Here is a 17,617-nt window from a genome sequence, read left to right on the forward strand (position 1 = left end):
CCCGAATAAGAAACCAAATTCCCGTATTTTTTTGCTTACTTAAGTATTTGCCCCTTATAGGCTGAAAAAAACTGGCAACTCTAGTCACAGCAGACTTACATTTTTGGGAGCCCAAGAATTACATTAATTCAATTACAGCCTCGGTAGTCTAGTGGTTTAGCATACCGCTTTACTATCCGATGGTCGCAGGTTCGATTCCTCGCACGGTACAAACATTTGTATTTATGAATATAATTGTTTGTATAGGTCTGGGTATCTTCTATGTATAATATGTATTTATTTAAAAAAATGTAAGTATTTATATCAGTTGTCTAGTACCCATAACACAAGCTCTGCTTAGCTTGGGACTAGATGGCGCTGTGTTAATTGTTCTGATGTATATTATTATTATATTATACTAGCCATTACCGCGACTTCGTCCGCATGGAATTAAACTTAATTTTTCTTTCTTTCTAAAATAAAAGTAGCCTAAGTTACTCCTTCATCAGCTACCTGCCAAAAAAAGTCCCGTCAAATCGGTCCAGCTGCTTCAGAGTTTAGCCGGAACAAACAGACAGACAGACAGACAGACAAAAATTGTAAAAAATGTTATTTTGGTGTGTACCGTATTTATATTCATATGCATGTAGTAAAAAACGGTTATTTCAATATTACAAACAGACACTCCAATTTTATTTATATGTATAGATTATATATTGTTAGCATTTGAGGTACAATTACCTTTCGCAATTCAAGAAGTACCTCCCGTATTTACTGCCATGTCTCACCCGTCAATTACACAGCTTGCCGCTATTTAATAAGAGTCAAGTAACACTCAGGAACACCGCAAAACCTAGTAGCCGATGCTTCAACTAAGCCCCCAGATAGTTTTAGAACAAAAACAAACAGCTACCAGGGTCACCAATTTAATATGTTACCCTTAAATAAATTCTAAATATCTGTTAAATCATATTTATTGAGCAAAGCCGTGCCGAGCCGAGGAAAGAGAGTGGATGGCAATATTATTATATATTATTATTATATTATACTAGCTGTTACCGCGACTTCGTCTGCGTGGAATTTAACTTTATTTTTCTAAATTGAAAGTAGGCTATGTTACTCCTTATTACACCAGCTATCAGCCAATAAAAGTCTCGTCAAAATCGGTCCAGCCATTTCAGAGATTAGCCGGAACAAAGAGACAGACAGACAAAAGTTCTAAAAAATGTTATTTTGGTGTATGTACCGTATTTATATTCATATGCATGTAGTAAAAAACGGTTATTTCAATATTACAAACAAACAATCCAATTGTATTTATATGTATAGATTTAATATCTGACTCTAATAAATTAGAGCTAGTTGGTAGTTTGTATTCACACATATAAACTTAAAAATATAAAGTAACAATAAAATTATATAAAAGGGCAACACGCAAGTTTCTTTCTCGTTCTTCTTGTGATGAGACAGCTTTCCGAATGAGCGGTAGAATGTATTTTTATCATTTATTCAAATAAACTTAATTTAAACACTTTTGAATAGTCATAACAATGTTTTTTTTAATCTACCGCTCATTCGGAAAGCTGTCTCATCACAAGAAAAACGAGCAAGAAACTTGCGTGTTGCTCTTTTAAATAATCCTTGTAAGTTCGAAACGTGTGAATACAAACTAGTAATTAGCTCTAAAACAGATTGAAAAAAATGTGATGACTATTCAAAAGTGCTTCAATGTAAGTTTATTTGAATAACTTACTTTCTATTCTATTCTAAAAAAAACACAAGTACTTGTGTTTAGTTTACGCTAAAAGTTTGAAGCCTGGCAACCCTGGCAGCGTCCCACGCTCCCCTACCCTTCCGAACTTATTGGTTCGGGTTTCTAGAAAACTTATCCATTGTTTACTGACCCACTTATTTATAAAAAAATGAAGTTAACCTATTCTAGCTAAGGAACTGGCAGCCTAGGTTTTTCCGTCGTACTCGTAAACGGGTGCTGCTTGTGGGGACTGGTCTGTTCAGGTTACGAACACTGATTAGACTTTTTGCTTTTACATTAGCATATGCTGGTGAAAGATAGTACTAGATAAAACTAGTCTACCTGGGGTAGGTGTAGAAATTCGTGGGCGTACGTCTGTCTGCCGGCTGAAATAGGCGAGGCAATCACCTATTTCAGCCGGCAAACAGGTTGCTTTGTAAATCGTAGGGTGATATTACGTGAAATTACAGGGTAAGAGATATACCATCTATTACGAGGTGGCATCAAAGATACACAAAGTTTATTAACTTCTTACATTTCTCTCAAGTTACGAATACTGATTAGACTATTTGCTTCTGCAATAGCATATGCTGGTGGTCACTCTATTCTCCCAAATTTGAATATAAATTAATCTGTATTATTGTAAACATATATAACATTTATTTGAAAAGAATACGAGCTGAGTTTCTTGTCAGTTCTTCTCATATCGAAATCATTCCGAACTGACGGTAGATTTGACATATCATAAGAGTCTGTAATAGACCTACATGAATAAAGATGTTTTGAATTTTGAATTTGAATTTGACAATACTGTTTCGTGTCTGTATGTAATATTATATGCAAATAATTTGCATGCTGTAAGCGATTTTATGCCGACTACACATATGTATTCATAGACAATATTCACATTCATAGACCATACAATCTTATCTAGTCTATGAATGTTAATAAATCTGTTGACATACTAGTTGAACTCGCGACTTATTTTGTTTTTAAGTATGAAAGTGGTGCGAGTGTCGGAGAGGTTGAAGAGTAATCGTCTGTCGTGGTATGGGCATGTAATGCGTAGGAATGAAGATAATATTTTAAGGAAGGTGTTACATATGAATGTGGATGGTTATAAGAGCAGAGGAAAACCAAAAAAGAGATGGATGGACTGTGTGAAATGATATGATAAGAAAGGGGGTAAATAACGAGATAACTGCGTACAGGGATGAATGTAAGAGAAAAACGTGTTACTGCGACTAGAATAGTGCTTTCTCTCAACCCTCCGATTGATCCATCCAATTCAAACGGGAATCGAAATTGCGACGGCCTGAGGTTCGAACCTCAAGCGGTGCCCTCAGACTGAAATCGTATCCGTCAGGCGGGAGTTGTCCTTCAGCCGCTCCATAAGTCCTTCCTTTGGTATGGAGTGCCATCTGCACTCGTCCCCTATCGTCCGGTGAAGCTGTAAAGGCCAGCTGCGGCCAACAGCATTAGAATAGTCCGAAAAAACTCTCCAACACAAACTCAATAACTCAAACTGCTTGGTTAAAATAAAGTGAGACTGAGGTACCCATTCAGACTTTTCTTTTTACAAAAGATACCACAATAAATTATAATTTTATAATTAATCCGAATTCATCGAGAAATTCTCGTTTCTAAATAAGTAACTAAAGATATTAAGCAACATAAAATACGGCTATGAAAAATTCTTACAAGTTTTTCTTGCAATCTTACGGAGGCTGTATGTGTGAATTCCTTTGTCGACCGCCCACGCCGCAGGTTCGAGCCGACTAAAAAAATAACAAGATGAAAAATTCTTGTCTATGGAGAGCGAATTGGAGCGAAACGACCGGACAATGGCGGCCAGTAAATATTGTATACAAAAGCGTATCTTAGATTAAAGTACTACCAAAATATGTATCATATCATACTTTAATATTTGAATTACTATAATATTAACTTTAATATTTTATTTTTATGTTTTGCTATTATTTATATATTTATTTTTCTCTGTGTAATTTTAGTTTGTAGTTACTAACTACTTGCTACATAACAAAATGGGCAGAAAGCCTGTAATAAATAAATATTATATTGACGACCTCGGTGGTTTAGCGGTCTAGCATACCGCTTTACGTCCGATGGTCGCGGGTTCGATTCCTCGCACGGCACAAACATTTGTATTCATGAGTATGATTGTTTGTATCGGTCTGGGTGTTTTCTATGTATAATAAGTATGTATTTACGAAAAAAAATATCTATGTACTTGTATCAGTTATCTAGTACTCATAACACAAGCTTTAGCTAGCTTAACTTGGGTCTAGATGGCGCTGTGTGAATTGTCCTGAGATTATTATTATTATTCTTTATTATTATTAATATTATAATGCTAATAGTAAGGGTTTTTTATATGTATAATATGTATGTATTTCCGAAAAAAATATATATCTATGTATTTGTATCAGTTGTCTAGTACCCATAACACAAGCTTTAGCTTAACTTGGGTCTAGATGGCGCTGTGTGAATTGTCCTGAAATTATTATTAATATTCATAATAATTTCAGGACAATTCACTTTTCTGGACAATTCGCTTAAGAGACTGTTTGTAAGCACAAATCTCCGTACATAATTTTACCTAGGTAGATTTGTTATATAGTTGTCTAAGTGGGAAACTCTGCCTCATATATCAGGTAACTAACAGGGTATAATGGACTGTCAGATAGACACGGTGTTGTGGTTTAAACCGCAGTTTATATATAGTGAAATACAGAAGTAAAATATGTATATAACTAGCTTTTGCCCGCGACTTCGCTCGCGTTAATTTATCCCCTTAGGGGTGGAATTTATCAAAATCCTTTCTTAGAGGATGTCTACGTCATAGTAGCTTTGTGCATGCAAAGTCTCAGCCTGATCGGTTTAAAATTGACAAAGTGTCATACAAACTTTCATCCCCTATTTTATCCCCTTGGGGGCAGAATTAATCAAAATCCTTCTTAGCAGATGCCTACGTCATAACACCTACCTGCATGCCAAATTACAGCCCGATCCGTCCAGTGGTTTGGGCTGTGCGTTGATAGATCACTATGTCAGTCAGTCACCTTTGAGTTATATATATTTAGATTGGTAAAAGTAAAAGACTCTTAATAGGTCAATAGCAAAATTTATAAACAATAAAAGGCACTGAATACACTACCTTTCTAAATATAAAATTCGAATCACAATATCTTCTACCTGACCGGTTAAAAATTTAATAACAAAAGTTTCATTACACTGGTCACTCGCACTAGAGTTCAGGGGTGAAATTTGGGGCCTCGAGGACCCTTTGTCCCAGCAACAACCCTGGATATCTGGATTATAAGTCACTTATGGCGGGTTACTTAAAAACTTAAGCTAGGGACATTCTCCAGAATAGCAAGGCGTGAGACGTGTCACATGATAAGGTGATCCGTAATGCTGCTCATGTCTTGACAACCTCGGTGGTCTAGCGGTTTGGAACACCGCTTTACTCCTCATGGTCGCGAGTTCGGTTCCTCGGTGGAAATTTGTATTCATGGGTATGATTGTTTGTATCTGTCTGGGCGTATTCTATATATATTATGTATGCATTTACAAAAGAAAATCTAAGGACTTATATCAGTTGTCTAGTAACCATAACGCAAGATTTGCTCACCGTGAGACTAGATGGCGCTGTGTTAATTGTTCAGGGTTATTTATTTATGCTGTTTATATAGTCGACAGTTACCACTTACCGTCATGTTGAACGTTCGCTTGTTTTCTTTTTTAATAAAAAACCGTTTCTGAGACTAGATGGCGCCCTCTCCGATTCATCCCCCGTCCAATTCAAAGGGGATCGCAATTACGACGGCCTGAGCCGATGTTAGTACCCCTAGCGGTGCCCTATATAAATGAAATTGGAGTGTCTGTTAGTAATATTGAAATAACCATTTTTTACTACATGTATGAATATAAATAGGGTACATACATCAAAATTAGGTTTTTTTACAATTTTTGTCTGTCTGTCTGTCTGTCTGTCTATCTGTATGTTTGTTCCGACTAATCTCTGAAACGGCTAGACGGGTTTTGACTAGACTTTTATTGGCAGGAAGCTAATGTATAAGGAGTAACTTAGGCTACTTTTATTTTAGAAAAATAATATAAAATCCACGCGGCCCAAGTCACGAGTACAGCTATACTAAATACATGCCGTTATTAGCTATAATAATATGCCGTTTCTGAGATGCGTCGCTAAACTTTCACACAGATTTCATGAAAAACAAAACCCTGTAGAGAATGTAGTCACGTTCATTAAAACGAAAAGGTAGCGGTTCAAAGTTGTAAACAAATTACATTGTTCTCAGAACTTGTGTATATAGAACCGACACAAAGATAATACAAATATGAACTCTATATATATACCTTTATGTACAGTTCATTATTATAATGTTACTAAATAAACAGCCCTCAAGCAGTGACAGCTCCGAGAATTCGTGTCTATGGTCCGTAGATCAAATTTCAGCCAGGCAACAACATTTTCAAGGTTTTTAAAATTATAGTAAATTATTCTTTATCCAAATCAATTTCATTATCGTCAAGGTTATTTTTAAAAATGGAATAAAAATATTGTTTATTCAAATTAATTTAAATACAGATCATAAAAGGTTTTTTAAAAATGGAATAAAAATATTATTTGTTTAAATTTATTTAATTATATATCATAAAGGTTATTTAAAAATGGAATAAAAATATTGTTTATTCAACTTAATTTAATTACATATCATAAAGGTTTTTTTAAGAATAGAATAAAAAGATTGTTTATTCAAATTAAATTAATTAACTGTCCAGGGTTTTTTTTAATGGATTAAAAATATTATTTATACATATTAATATAATTTACTAAAGGTATTTTATTTACCTTATATTATAAATGCGAAATAATTACAAATGTTTGTACCTTGCGTGGAATCGAACCCACGACCATCGGATAGTAAAGCGGTGTGCTAAACCACTGGACCACCGAGGCTGTCAAAATTGATTCAGTAGTTTTTGCGTGAAAGAGTAACAAACATCCATCCATACTCACAAACTTTCGCGTTTATTACATTAATAAAATATTTTTTATATTAAATTTTGAATATATATAACATAGTGAATGTTTTAGTTTTATTTTTATATTTATATATAAAAATAAAACTTCGACTTTACGTTAATTGCTCTATGGTAAAGGTTTTTAAAAAAAGAATCCAATAAAATAGAAATATTGTTTATTCAAATTAAGTTAATTAAATTCAAATCTGAGATTGTTATTCTTTTTTATTAAAACTTATTTGACAGCGTCGTGAGCTAGTGGTTTCTTAAACCGACACTCACCAATATGTCAGGAGTTCGAATCTGACTATTATAAGACAAGGTTTTGTGTACTTTATATTGAAGTCTGATTGATCCAGTAAAGGCATCATCGATAATACCCTTACCATATAATATATTCGACGACCACGGTAGTCTAACGGTCTAGCACACCGCTTTACGTCCAATGGTCGCGGGTTTGATTCCTCGCACGGCACAAACATTTGTATTCACGAGTATGATTGTTTGTATCGGTCTGGGTGTTTTCTATGTATAATATGTATGTATTTACGAAAATAAAAATATCTATGTATTTGTATCAGTTATCGAGTACCTATAACATAAGCTTTAGCTAGCTTAACTTGGGGCTTGATAGCGCTGTGCTAATTGTCCAAGGTTTTTTATGATTATTTATTTGTTTCAGGTGTCTGCGTGGGTGACAGAGCTGGTGCTCTCGCAGACTTCCTCCGAGGATCGGAAGGCGGCTCTCGCCTGCATCCTTCGTATAGCACTCACCTGTTGGAACATTGGCAACTTCAACGGCGCTATGGAGATCGTGGCCGGCCTCAAGTGAGTCCATACATCCTTACTAATATTACAGATGCGAAAGTAACTCTGTCTGTCTGTTTGTCTCGCTTTCACGCCGCAACCACTGAACCGATTTAAATTATTCATTCAGAACCGACCAGCCAGAATCATTGGTAATCAAGGTCTATGTGACAGACTCGACCCATTGGCTTTGCGGCGTGATATTACATCTTTGTGTATTTTCTACCGCATATATCACGGGGAGTTCTGAGGAATTGTTCGGATTAATACCAGCTGCTGAGTTTCACCACCGTACCACCCGCCAGAAACTGAAATACCATCCTGATCATCTGGATGAATGGCGGTCTTCCACAGTGCGGTTTTCTAGAAACTTTTTGCCTCGCACAACCACATTGTGGAATCACCTTCCAGCAATGGTATTTCCGAACTGATACGATATTGAAACCTTCAAGAAAAGAGCTTATTCCTTTTTAAAAGGCCGACAACGTACTTGCAAATTCCCTGGTGTTGCGGGTGCTCATGGGCGGCGGTAATCACTTACCATCAGGTGAACCGCATGCTCGTTTGTCCCCTATGTTATAAAAAAAAATTTAATTTGGTAAACTGAGAGTCTAGTTGCTGACAAAGGACATAACTACTTAATACGAAAAAGGGTTGTAAGGGGTTGAAAGGGGCGATGAAAGATTATATGGAAGTATCGTTATTTTACAGAGACGAAGTCAAGGACGCAGCTAGTAAATAATAATCTAATGAAACAATATATGAAAAGAATACGAGCTGAGTTTCTTGTCAGTTCTTCTCATCTCGAAATCATTCCGAACTGACGGTAGATTTGACATATCATAAGAGTCTGTAATAGACCTACATGAATAAAGATATTTATTTATATTGAATTGACTTCCCTGGTCATGGATTCAATTCCTCGCCCAATTCTCAAGAACGGCTGAACCGATTTCGTGAATTCTTTTTTTATAACATTCCTTGAAGTACAAGGATTTTTCGGAGAGAAAATTTAAAAAAATTGGCTGAATAAGTAATAATACTTAAAAGTAAATTTGAACTTTAATAAACAAGCCGAGAAATTCATAGATACAAAAATTCAAAAGACATATCATAAGAGTCTGTAATAGACCTACATGAATAAAGATATTTTGAATTTGAATTGAGTTCCCGATATTTCGGCAATGTTTCAACCGGGTTTCAAACGGGTAGACTGAATATCGGGAACTCAATAAAAATAAAACGTAAGATCTCGTGATTTACTAATTATACTCGTCTATAGACTGCGGTGACCGATTACCATCAAACAGATAAGATAATATTACATACAGATACCCAAAAAACTTTTGAATAGTCATAACAATTTTTTTTTATCTACCGCTCATTCGGAAAGCTGTCTCATCACAAGAAGAACGAACAAGAAACTTGTGTGTTGCTCTTTTAAATAATCCTTGTAAGTTCACATTTACACCAATACAAACAATTATAGACACGAAAAAAAATGTTTGCTCTGTGCGAGGAATCGAATCTGCATTCATTAATATATATGTACAATCGAACGAGATTACATGTTTGTTTTAGTTCCTAAGTGAGCCACTAGATGGCGTTGTTTAGTTTTATACTTTTTTCTACATCGCGCTATTTAGATTTTTTTTGGAACATATATAGTCTTTTAATAATTATTAATTACATAACATAACAACCACTGTGGAAAGATTTCCGTAGTTTAATTTATTTAACTACCCTGGTCAAAGTACACTCTTGAGGATCCGTGGATAAGATTATTCATTGTGGTCCTTCGAGCCGGATTCGGCAGGCATCCTAGTGGTGGTGCATTTTTTGGCACATGAGAACTACGGACAGTGGATTGCTGTTGCAAACGTAGTTACGAAGCAGAAGCATAATTTTTTATATGTATATGTATATGTAAATAAAAATGAATCTCTATTTCCCTCGGTCACGGCATCACGCATGAATGGCTGAACCGATTTTGCTAATTCTTTTTGTTGTGTTTGTTATTAGAAGGTTCTTATGTAAGAAACACTGAACAAAATTCCGCGGACATTTTAATGTTCTATTACGTATACCATTGGAAATTATATATGTATAGTTAAGACAAGACAATACGTCTGTTGCGTCAAATAGTGGTAAATAATTTAGTAAAGAAGAACAATATAGATACAGAAGAATATAAAAGAAGTTCAGAAGAGAGAAGAGAGAAGAATGTGTACACTCAGCAGGGGTTTCTTTCGGCCTTCAGCTGTTTTGGAGTCTGTAGGCCGGCGGAAACTACTTGCTGGGTCTGCATTAAATCAACCGGAAGACGGAAATGAAGAGAAATGAAAATATTTATTTGCGAAAATTGGTACAGTGGTAAGTTGGTACGTAAACGATTTATTGATAAGCAATATTTACGACAGGCATGCAAATTATACGAAAGCAATAATTAATTAAAGAAGGCATTAAAAAATTTCATTCAGCATTAAATAATTTTAAAAAGCATTAAGTATTTAAATAAAGCATTGATTAATGAGAAAGCTTTTGTATGTAGTTTGTATTCACACATTTCAAATTAAAAATGTAAAGTAACAATAAAATTATTAAAAGAGAAACACGCAAGTTTCATGCTCATTCTTCTTGTGATGATACAGTTTCCAAATGAGCGGTAGATTAAAAAAATAACTATGTGTTACTATTCAAAAGTTTTTAAATTAAGTTTATTTGAAAAAACGATTTTCTGTTCTATTCTATTAAAAAAAATTTACAGCATCGGCTGTCTAGCGGTTTAGCACACTGCTTTACTTCCGATGGTCTCGGGTTCGACTCCTCGCACGGTGCAAAGCATTTGTATTCATGTGTATGAATGTTTGTATCGGTCTGGGTGTTTTCTATATATATTATGTATGTTACAAAAGTTATCTAGTACCCATGATAGAAAATCTGCTTAGCTTGGAACTAGATGGCGCTGTGAGAATTGTCCTGGATATAGAGCTATTTTGCTTTGAGCTGGTAATTGTGCCTAGAGATGTGTTAACTCGAGTTGCGCATAATTCGAGTTAAATCGAGTTGAATTCTGCCAACTCGAGTTGGAAGTATTCAACTGGTAAATGAATGAATCAAGTGAAAGAGCGAGAGCATGATTCTGTGATCGAACTAACAATGACATGAAATTTTCCGATCATTTCATATCTTAGAATTTTCACTCGTCACAAATATTTCAGTATTGATTTGAGGTTGTTATCATTTTTTTTCGCACATTCGTCCTATTATGTTATCATTAAAATGATTATATGCGTTCTATAAGTCCTTCCGCGGCTTTAAAGTGCCATTTCTACTCGTACCCTATAGTTCAGTGAAGCTTTCAAGGCTAGTTGCGCCCAAAAACATTAGAATTGTTCGATATATTTTTTATTTTTTTTATTCTAGGTGACTCGAGTCAACTCGAGTTAACTCGAGTCATGTTTATTACGAGTTGGCACATCTCTAATTGTGCCGATATTATTTTATTTATTTATTTAATTAACACACACACATACACATCTAAACTTACAGCTAATTGCAAACACGTTTATATGTTAAAACTACAAAAACTTACATATTATGGAAGGCAAGGGTTCTGTGTATACGTTAGCATCTTGGACCTTACCTAAAAATGATTTTAATAGATGCAATGCTCTCATAGTGGGAGATTATTAGAGTGGCTTGTGAGAAAGATTTTTCCCGTTTAATATACATTATTTAAATTATTAACCGGGTCTTAACACGAATCATTTTATGGCAAATAAAGGTATTTACCTCTCTCGATGTTTCGACTAGGTTGCAATAACCGTGGTCACGAGCTGACAGATCGCTCTCGCTGGTAAGGTAAATTTATTTGCCATAAAATTATTCGTGTTAAGACCCGGTTAATAATTTAAATAATGATTTTTCCCGTCCAACCGGGTGCATCCAGGAACTACCGATCTAGCTATCATATCCGAGCTTAGTTTATTATTTTCATTCATTCAAAATTTAAGAGCTACGCTCTTGTCGGTGGAGCTCTTGCCACTTTCCGCGATCTTCCATCATCCTCTTTAATTCTTGATACGACACGACTCCCATTTTGTCCTCAGTTTGTTTGATGTAGCTATTCCTTTGTCTTCCCTCCCCTCTTTCCTTCTATTTTCCCCTCAATAATAATTTTCATGAAATCATCGTGCCGTATCAAGTGCCCTAACATTTTTCCTCGTCTATTTTCTATGGTGTTCAATATTTGTCTTTTTCTTTTACCCTGTGTAGTACTTCTTCGTTTCTTACTTTATCCTTCCAGCTAATTCTTTCCATCCTCCTCCAACACCACATTTCAGAAGCCTCCAGTTTGTCTCTTTCCTTTTGATTTAATGTCCACGTCTCACACGCATACAAGGCTATACTCCAGATATAGGTTTTAATAAATCGTTTCCGTGAGGTCTTTGATATTTTAGCGCGTAAAAGGTATTTTTTGTTGTTAAATGCTTTTTTTGCCATGGCTATTTGATGTATTTTTTAGCCACACTGCATTGATCGTAGGAAAAGGGAATTAAGGAACTCACCCAAATTGCACAAATTATAATATTGATGATCTGCGTCGGCGACTTGAAGCACTTGAAGTTTTCAGTTACAATACACCACACTCGCGACACAAATACAGTTTGTTATAATATTTAAGGAGCTCCTTGATTAATTAAAATTGATGCATGCGGTGGTTGTTTCACTTGTTAGATGGCGGCGAATAATGAATTGTCCATATTGTGCCGGGGAAAGCGCATTCAAACAAAAAAAGCAGTGTGGCAGCTTTATTATCAGTATAGATTATTATTATTATTTTCTTTTTTTTTTTATGGATTTAGAAGACGCGCGAACACTATTCTTGTTATAATATGTGTGTTTTTTTATCATAATCAAATTCAAAAATCATTTATTCAGGTAGGACATATTAGACGCTTATGAACTTATTGTGTTTTTTTATAATTTCATACATAGCTAGCTATGGCCGCGACTTCGCATTCTATTGCGAAGTAAGTATTAATTATTTTCCCTGTTTCTGAAACATTTTTCACTGATGCTTCGCTTCTATTGGTCATAGCGTAATGTTATATAGCTTGAAGCCTTCCTCGAGAAATGGACTATCCAACACAAAAAGAATTTTTCAATTCGAACCAGTTCCAGTTCCTGAGAATAGCGCATTCAAACAAACAAACTCTTCAGCTTTATAATATCAGTATAGATTATGTATGTAACTGTATTTTCTGTGAGAGGAACAATAAAGAGTTTCATTCATTTATTCATTCATTCAGATCCATTGTGTACAAGCCTTTATTCAGGGCTTTCTGTGAGAGGGACAATAAAGAGTTTCATTCATTCATTCATTCATTCATTCAGATCCATTGTGTACAAGCCCTTATTCAGGGCTCGACAACATTCAGCCGGCGAAAAAATTATTATGATAATTGACAAAGTGGCGGCTACTCGGTAGTATCAAGTTAATCTATGTCGGCCGTCGCCAACATTTGTACGTTCCGAAAAATCGGCTTTCGTCCCACGTCGACCCGTCTCAAACAATCCGTCATAATTTGCGCGTCTCTGATCCAGTGGTGACAGCCCTATACATTAGCGTAGGGTTGGCAGTTCACAAATAAATAATGATTAATAAAAAATGAATAATCCTTGTAAAACAGCTGTTTAAATTATAAGAATACTAGCTACTCGCCCCGGATTCGTTCGGGTGTACATGTATTATGCTACGTTTACATTCAGCCGCTTCCCCTGCCACTCGCGCTGCCGGAAATATTGCCGGGCGACAACTGAGCGAGAGGGAATGAATGAAAAAATTCAAATAAACTTAATTTGCCACTTTCGCGCTGCCAGTTTTTTGACTCGCGCACGAAAAACCGACAATCGAAAAAGCGCCGGGCAAGCGTGTGTGGCAGCTTTTAAATGGCATGGGAAGTGTTTCCACTCGTGTTTACACTCTCGCGCTGCTCACTTCCCTGCCCATTCGGGCTGAGTGTAAATTGGGCATTATATATATATATATATATATATATATATATATATATATACCTTCCTCTAGAATCACTCTATCTATTAACAAACCGCTTCATAGTCCGTTGCCTTGTGTAAAGATTTAAGCATACATACGGACAGACAGCGACAGCGACTTTGTTTTATACTATGTAATGATGATATATTTATTACCGTCGAAAATGGAGTACATCTCTGTCTGCCCCATCACTGGTTATAGTCGTAATGATATGTTTGTGTTTGATAATCTGAATAATGATGCTCCATCAAAAGTTAGGCCACAAACAGTGAATTACAGTCAAATCATTTATTCAAATAAACTTAATTTAATCACTTTTGAATAGTCATAATAATTTTTTTTTATCTACCGCTCATTCGGAAAGCTGTCTCATCAGAAAAAGAACGAGCAAGAAACTTGTGTGTTGCTCTTTTAAATAGTCCTTGTAAGTTCACATTTATAAGTCCAAACGTGTGAATACAAACTACCATCCAGCACAAATTTACCGTCGACAATGGAGTACGTCTCTGTCTGTCCCATAACTGGTTATAGTCGTAATGATATGTTTGTGTTTGATAATCTGAATAATGAATCTCCATCAAAAGTTAGGCCACAAGCAGTGAATTACAGTCTGTTTCATACAACCACAGACAACAGAGTGCAATAGCATAATGAAAAGAGGGATTCCAAGGGATTTGGCATTATGAGGGTATTATTTAATTAATATTTAGATAGGATCCCAGTCGCCATAGTTACCGCGTACAGTTGGCAAATAAATTTAATGCAGATATATTTTATTCCTGAGAGAGCGTGAGACAATTCACACAGCGCCATCTAGTCACAAGTTAAGCTAGCTAAAGCTTGTGTTATGGGTACTAGACGACTGATACAAATACATAGATACATTTTTTTTCGTGAACACATATATTATATATAGGAAATACCCAGAGCGATACAAACAATCATAATCAGGAATACAGATGTTTGAGCCGTGCGAGGAATCGAACCCGCGACCATCGGAAGTAAAGCGGTGTGCTACATCGATAGACCAACGCGGTCGTAATTCATACATATAAATAAGATTTGAGTGTCTGTTTGTAATATTGAAATAACCGTTTTTTACTACAAGTTTTTTACTACACCGTTTTAAGTTTAATTATATGTACATTTAATTTGCTCTTTTTTTTTCGTTTGTTGATAAAATATTTTTCTTTCTTTCTTTCTTTCTACATGCATAAGTATGTAAATACGATACATACACCAAAATAACATTTTTTACAATTTTCATCTGTCTGTCTGTCTGTTCGTTCCGGCTAATCTCTGAAATGGCTGGACCGATTTTGACGGTACTTTTTTAAGAAAAATAGCTAGTTATAAATAAAATAATAATTATTATTATTATATCTAAATAGCTATTCCCGCGACTTCGTCCGCGTGGAATTTAACTTTATTTGTCTAAAATTAAAGATTTTTCTAAAATAAAAGTATCCTAAGTTACTCCCTATTACATCAGCTACCAGCGAAAAAAAGTACCGTCAAAATCGGTCCAGCCATTTCAGAGATTAGCCGGAACAAACAGACCGACAGATAGACAGACAAAATTTTTATAAAAGTGACTTTTTGGTGTATGTACCGTATTTATATTCATATGCATGTAGTAAAAAACGCTTATTTCAATATTACAAACAGACACTCCAATTTTATTTATATGTATAGATTATTGTGCTGACTGTACTCGGGTTCATTAAATTAATAAAGAATTCGTGGATTGTTCCGCGCCGCAACCGAGTATACCTCTATTATGATATCATACGAAACTTGAGTACTAACGCTGGTAATTACTGAATAAATAAAATAAATAATAATAATAATAATAATAAGCTTGTGAGCCTCACGTCGACAAACATAAATCGAACGAATGGCTAAGGAGAGGTGAACTATTTCCTGAGACTGAAGGTTTCATGCTTGCAATACAAGATGAAGTAATACCAACCCGTAATTACAGAAAACATATTATACGAGACCCTAATCAATCTAATGACACATGCAGACAATGCAACAGTGCAACTGAAACTATTCAACGTATAACCGGGTCTTGCAAAAATATTGCACAAACTGATTATAAACAGCCTTACTATAAATACAGACCCGAAACCGTTCTAGAAAATCACAATTGTAAACTATACTGGGATAGGACCATTCTCACAGACAAGACAGTACACTTCAATAGGCCAGATATCACATTACATGACAAAAACTCTAACACAGTATATCTTATAGATATAGCTGTACCTAACACACACAACATACAATCTACCATTTCAGATAAAGTCTCAAAATATCAGGATCTTGCAATAGAGGTAAGAACACAATGGCGAGCTGATACTGTACACACTGTACCCATTGTACTTTCCTCTACCGGTATTGTACCCAAAACACTTCAAAATAGTCTGCAAACATTAAACATTCATCCATCCAAAACATATCTCCTACAGAAAGCCACAATATTAAATACCTGTCGCATAACCCGAAAATTCTTATCCTCCTCAACAATATCTTCACCCAGCACAACCTCTCCCACACTTGGCTAAGGCCCGTGTAGGTGAGTATTACCTTCTTTTAAATCCATAAAAGAAGAGAAAAAAAGGGAAAAAAGAATAATAATAATATCTAGCAATAGAATTAAAAAAACAATGGAAAGCACACACCATCCACATAGTACCCATAGTTTTGTCATCCACAGGAATTATACAAACAAGTCTGAACAAACACCTAGACACGTTGCATATCCCCTCCTCTACAATAGACCTATTACAAAAGCCGTCATACTAAACACATGCCGAATAGTCAGAAAATTTCTATCTTCATCACATAACTCATCCATGCTTGGCGAAGGCCCGCGTGTTTGAATATATTACCCCCGTAAAAAGGGGAGATATATATATATATATATATATATATATATATATATATATATATATATATAATAATAATAATAATGTTTCACTTGTTGACAATTGATCTAAGCCAGATGACCATATGTAAGAGTTTGCTCAGAGCTTGTGTTTTGAGCTAGACAACTGATATAAATAATGGATACATTTATTTTGTAAATAAATACATATTATACATAGAAAACACCCAGACCGATACAAACAACGGGCCAACTCATGAATACAAATGTTTGCCGCGGGAGGAACGTTCGAACCCACGACCATCGGATAGTAGCGGTGTGCTAAAACTAACCACCGTCTGTCATATATAAATATATTATATATACTTCTAGTATAAATTTTATTAACATTATAAATGTGAATCTTTTCTTTTGTAACACGTTACTGAGCGAATATGGCGGATTCCAGAACCAGCCAGAACACTAGATTATAATTAAACATTGTTACTTAAAACATAACAGTTAAAGTACTTTTAAAAGCAAAATAGGTATTTTCAAAATGCTATTTTCTTATTTTTGTCCAAACCTCAGATATTTTATTTATTTTAGGTATATCAATACATAGTATCGCTGTCGCTGTCTGTCCTGTCTGTTTGTTACGCTTAAATCTCTGAAATAGCTGGACCGATTTTAACGGGACTTTTTTTAGCAAGTAGCTGATGTAATAAGGAGTAACTTACGCTACTGTTATTTTAGAAAAATAAAATAAAATTTCACCGGACGAAGTCCTATGTACGTCTTAATATCTTTAATGTTTAACTGCTATTATGTTATTGATTTTGAATGTTTTTAATATGAATATATATAAGGTACATTCAAATACTATTTTTATAATTTTAGTCTGTCGTCTGTCGGTCTGTTTGTTCCGCTAATCTCTGAAATGGCTGGACTTAAATCTTTAAAATTTTTTACGTAACTGATTTTGAAACTTGTTTTTATTTTAGAAAAATAAAGTTGATTCAAAGGAAGGTTTTTAATAAAAACATCTTTTTTGTGGTACTTGAGAATGTTGAAG

The 17,617-nt window shown here is 34.9% G+C and overlaps 1 protein-coding gene across 1 annotated transcript in view; it reads left to right on the forward strand.

Annotated features, from left to right (window-relative positions):
* Window positions 1–17,617, forward strand: part of LOC131850404 (1-phosphatidylinositol 4,5-bisphosphate phosphodiesterase epsilon-1-like) — a 165,459-nt gene that overhangs the window by 51,926 nt on the left and 95,916 nt on the right. Inside the window, exon 4 of the mRNA XM_059200616.1 lies at window positions 7,485–7,630. Coding sequence (XP_059056599.1) covers window positions 7,485–7,630 — 146 coding nt within the window. The remainder of the gene's footprint in view (window positions 1–7,484; window positions 7,631–17,617) is intronic.

This window comes from Achroia grisella, unplaced genomic scaffold (assembly GCF_030625045.1).
Source record: "Achroia grisella isolate CSIRO2021 unplaced genomic scaffold, CSIRO_AGI_Agris_v1 utg768, whole genome shotgun sequence".
Lineage (NCBI taxonomy): Eukaryota > Metazoa > Arthropoda > Insecta > Lepidoptera > Pyralidae > Achroia > Achroia grisella.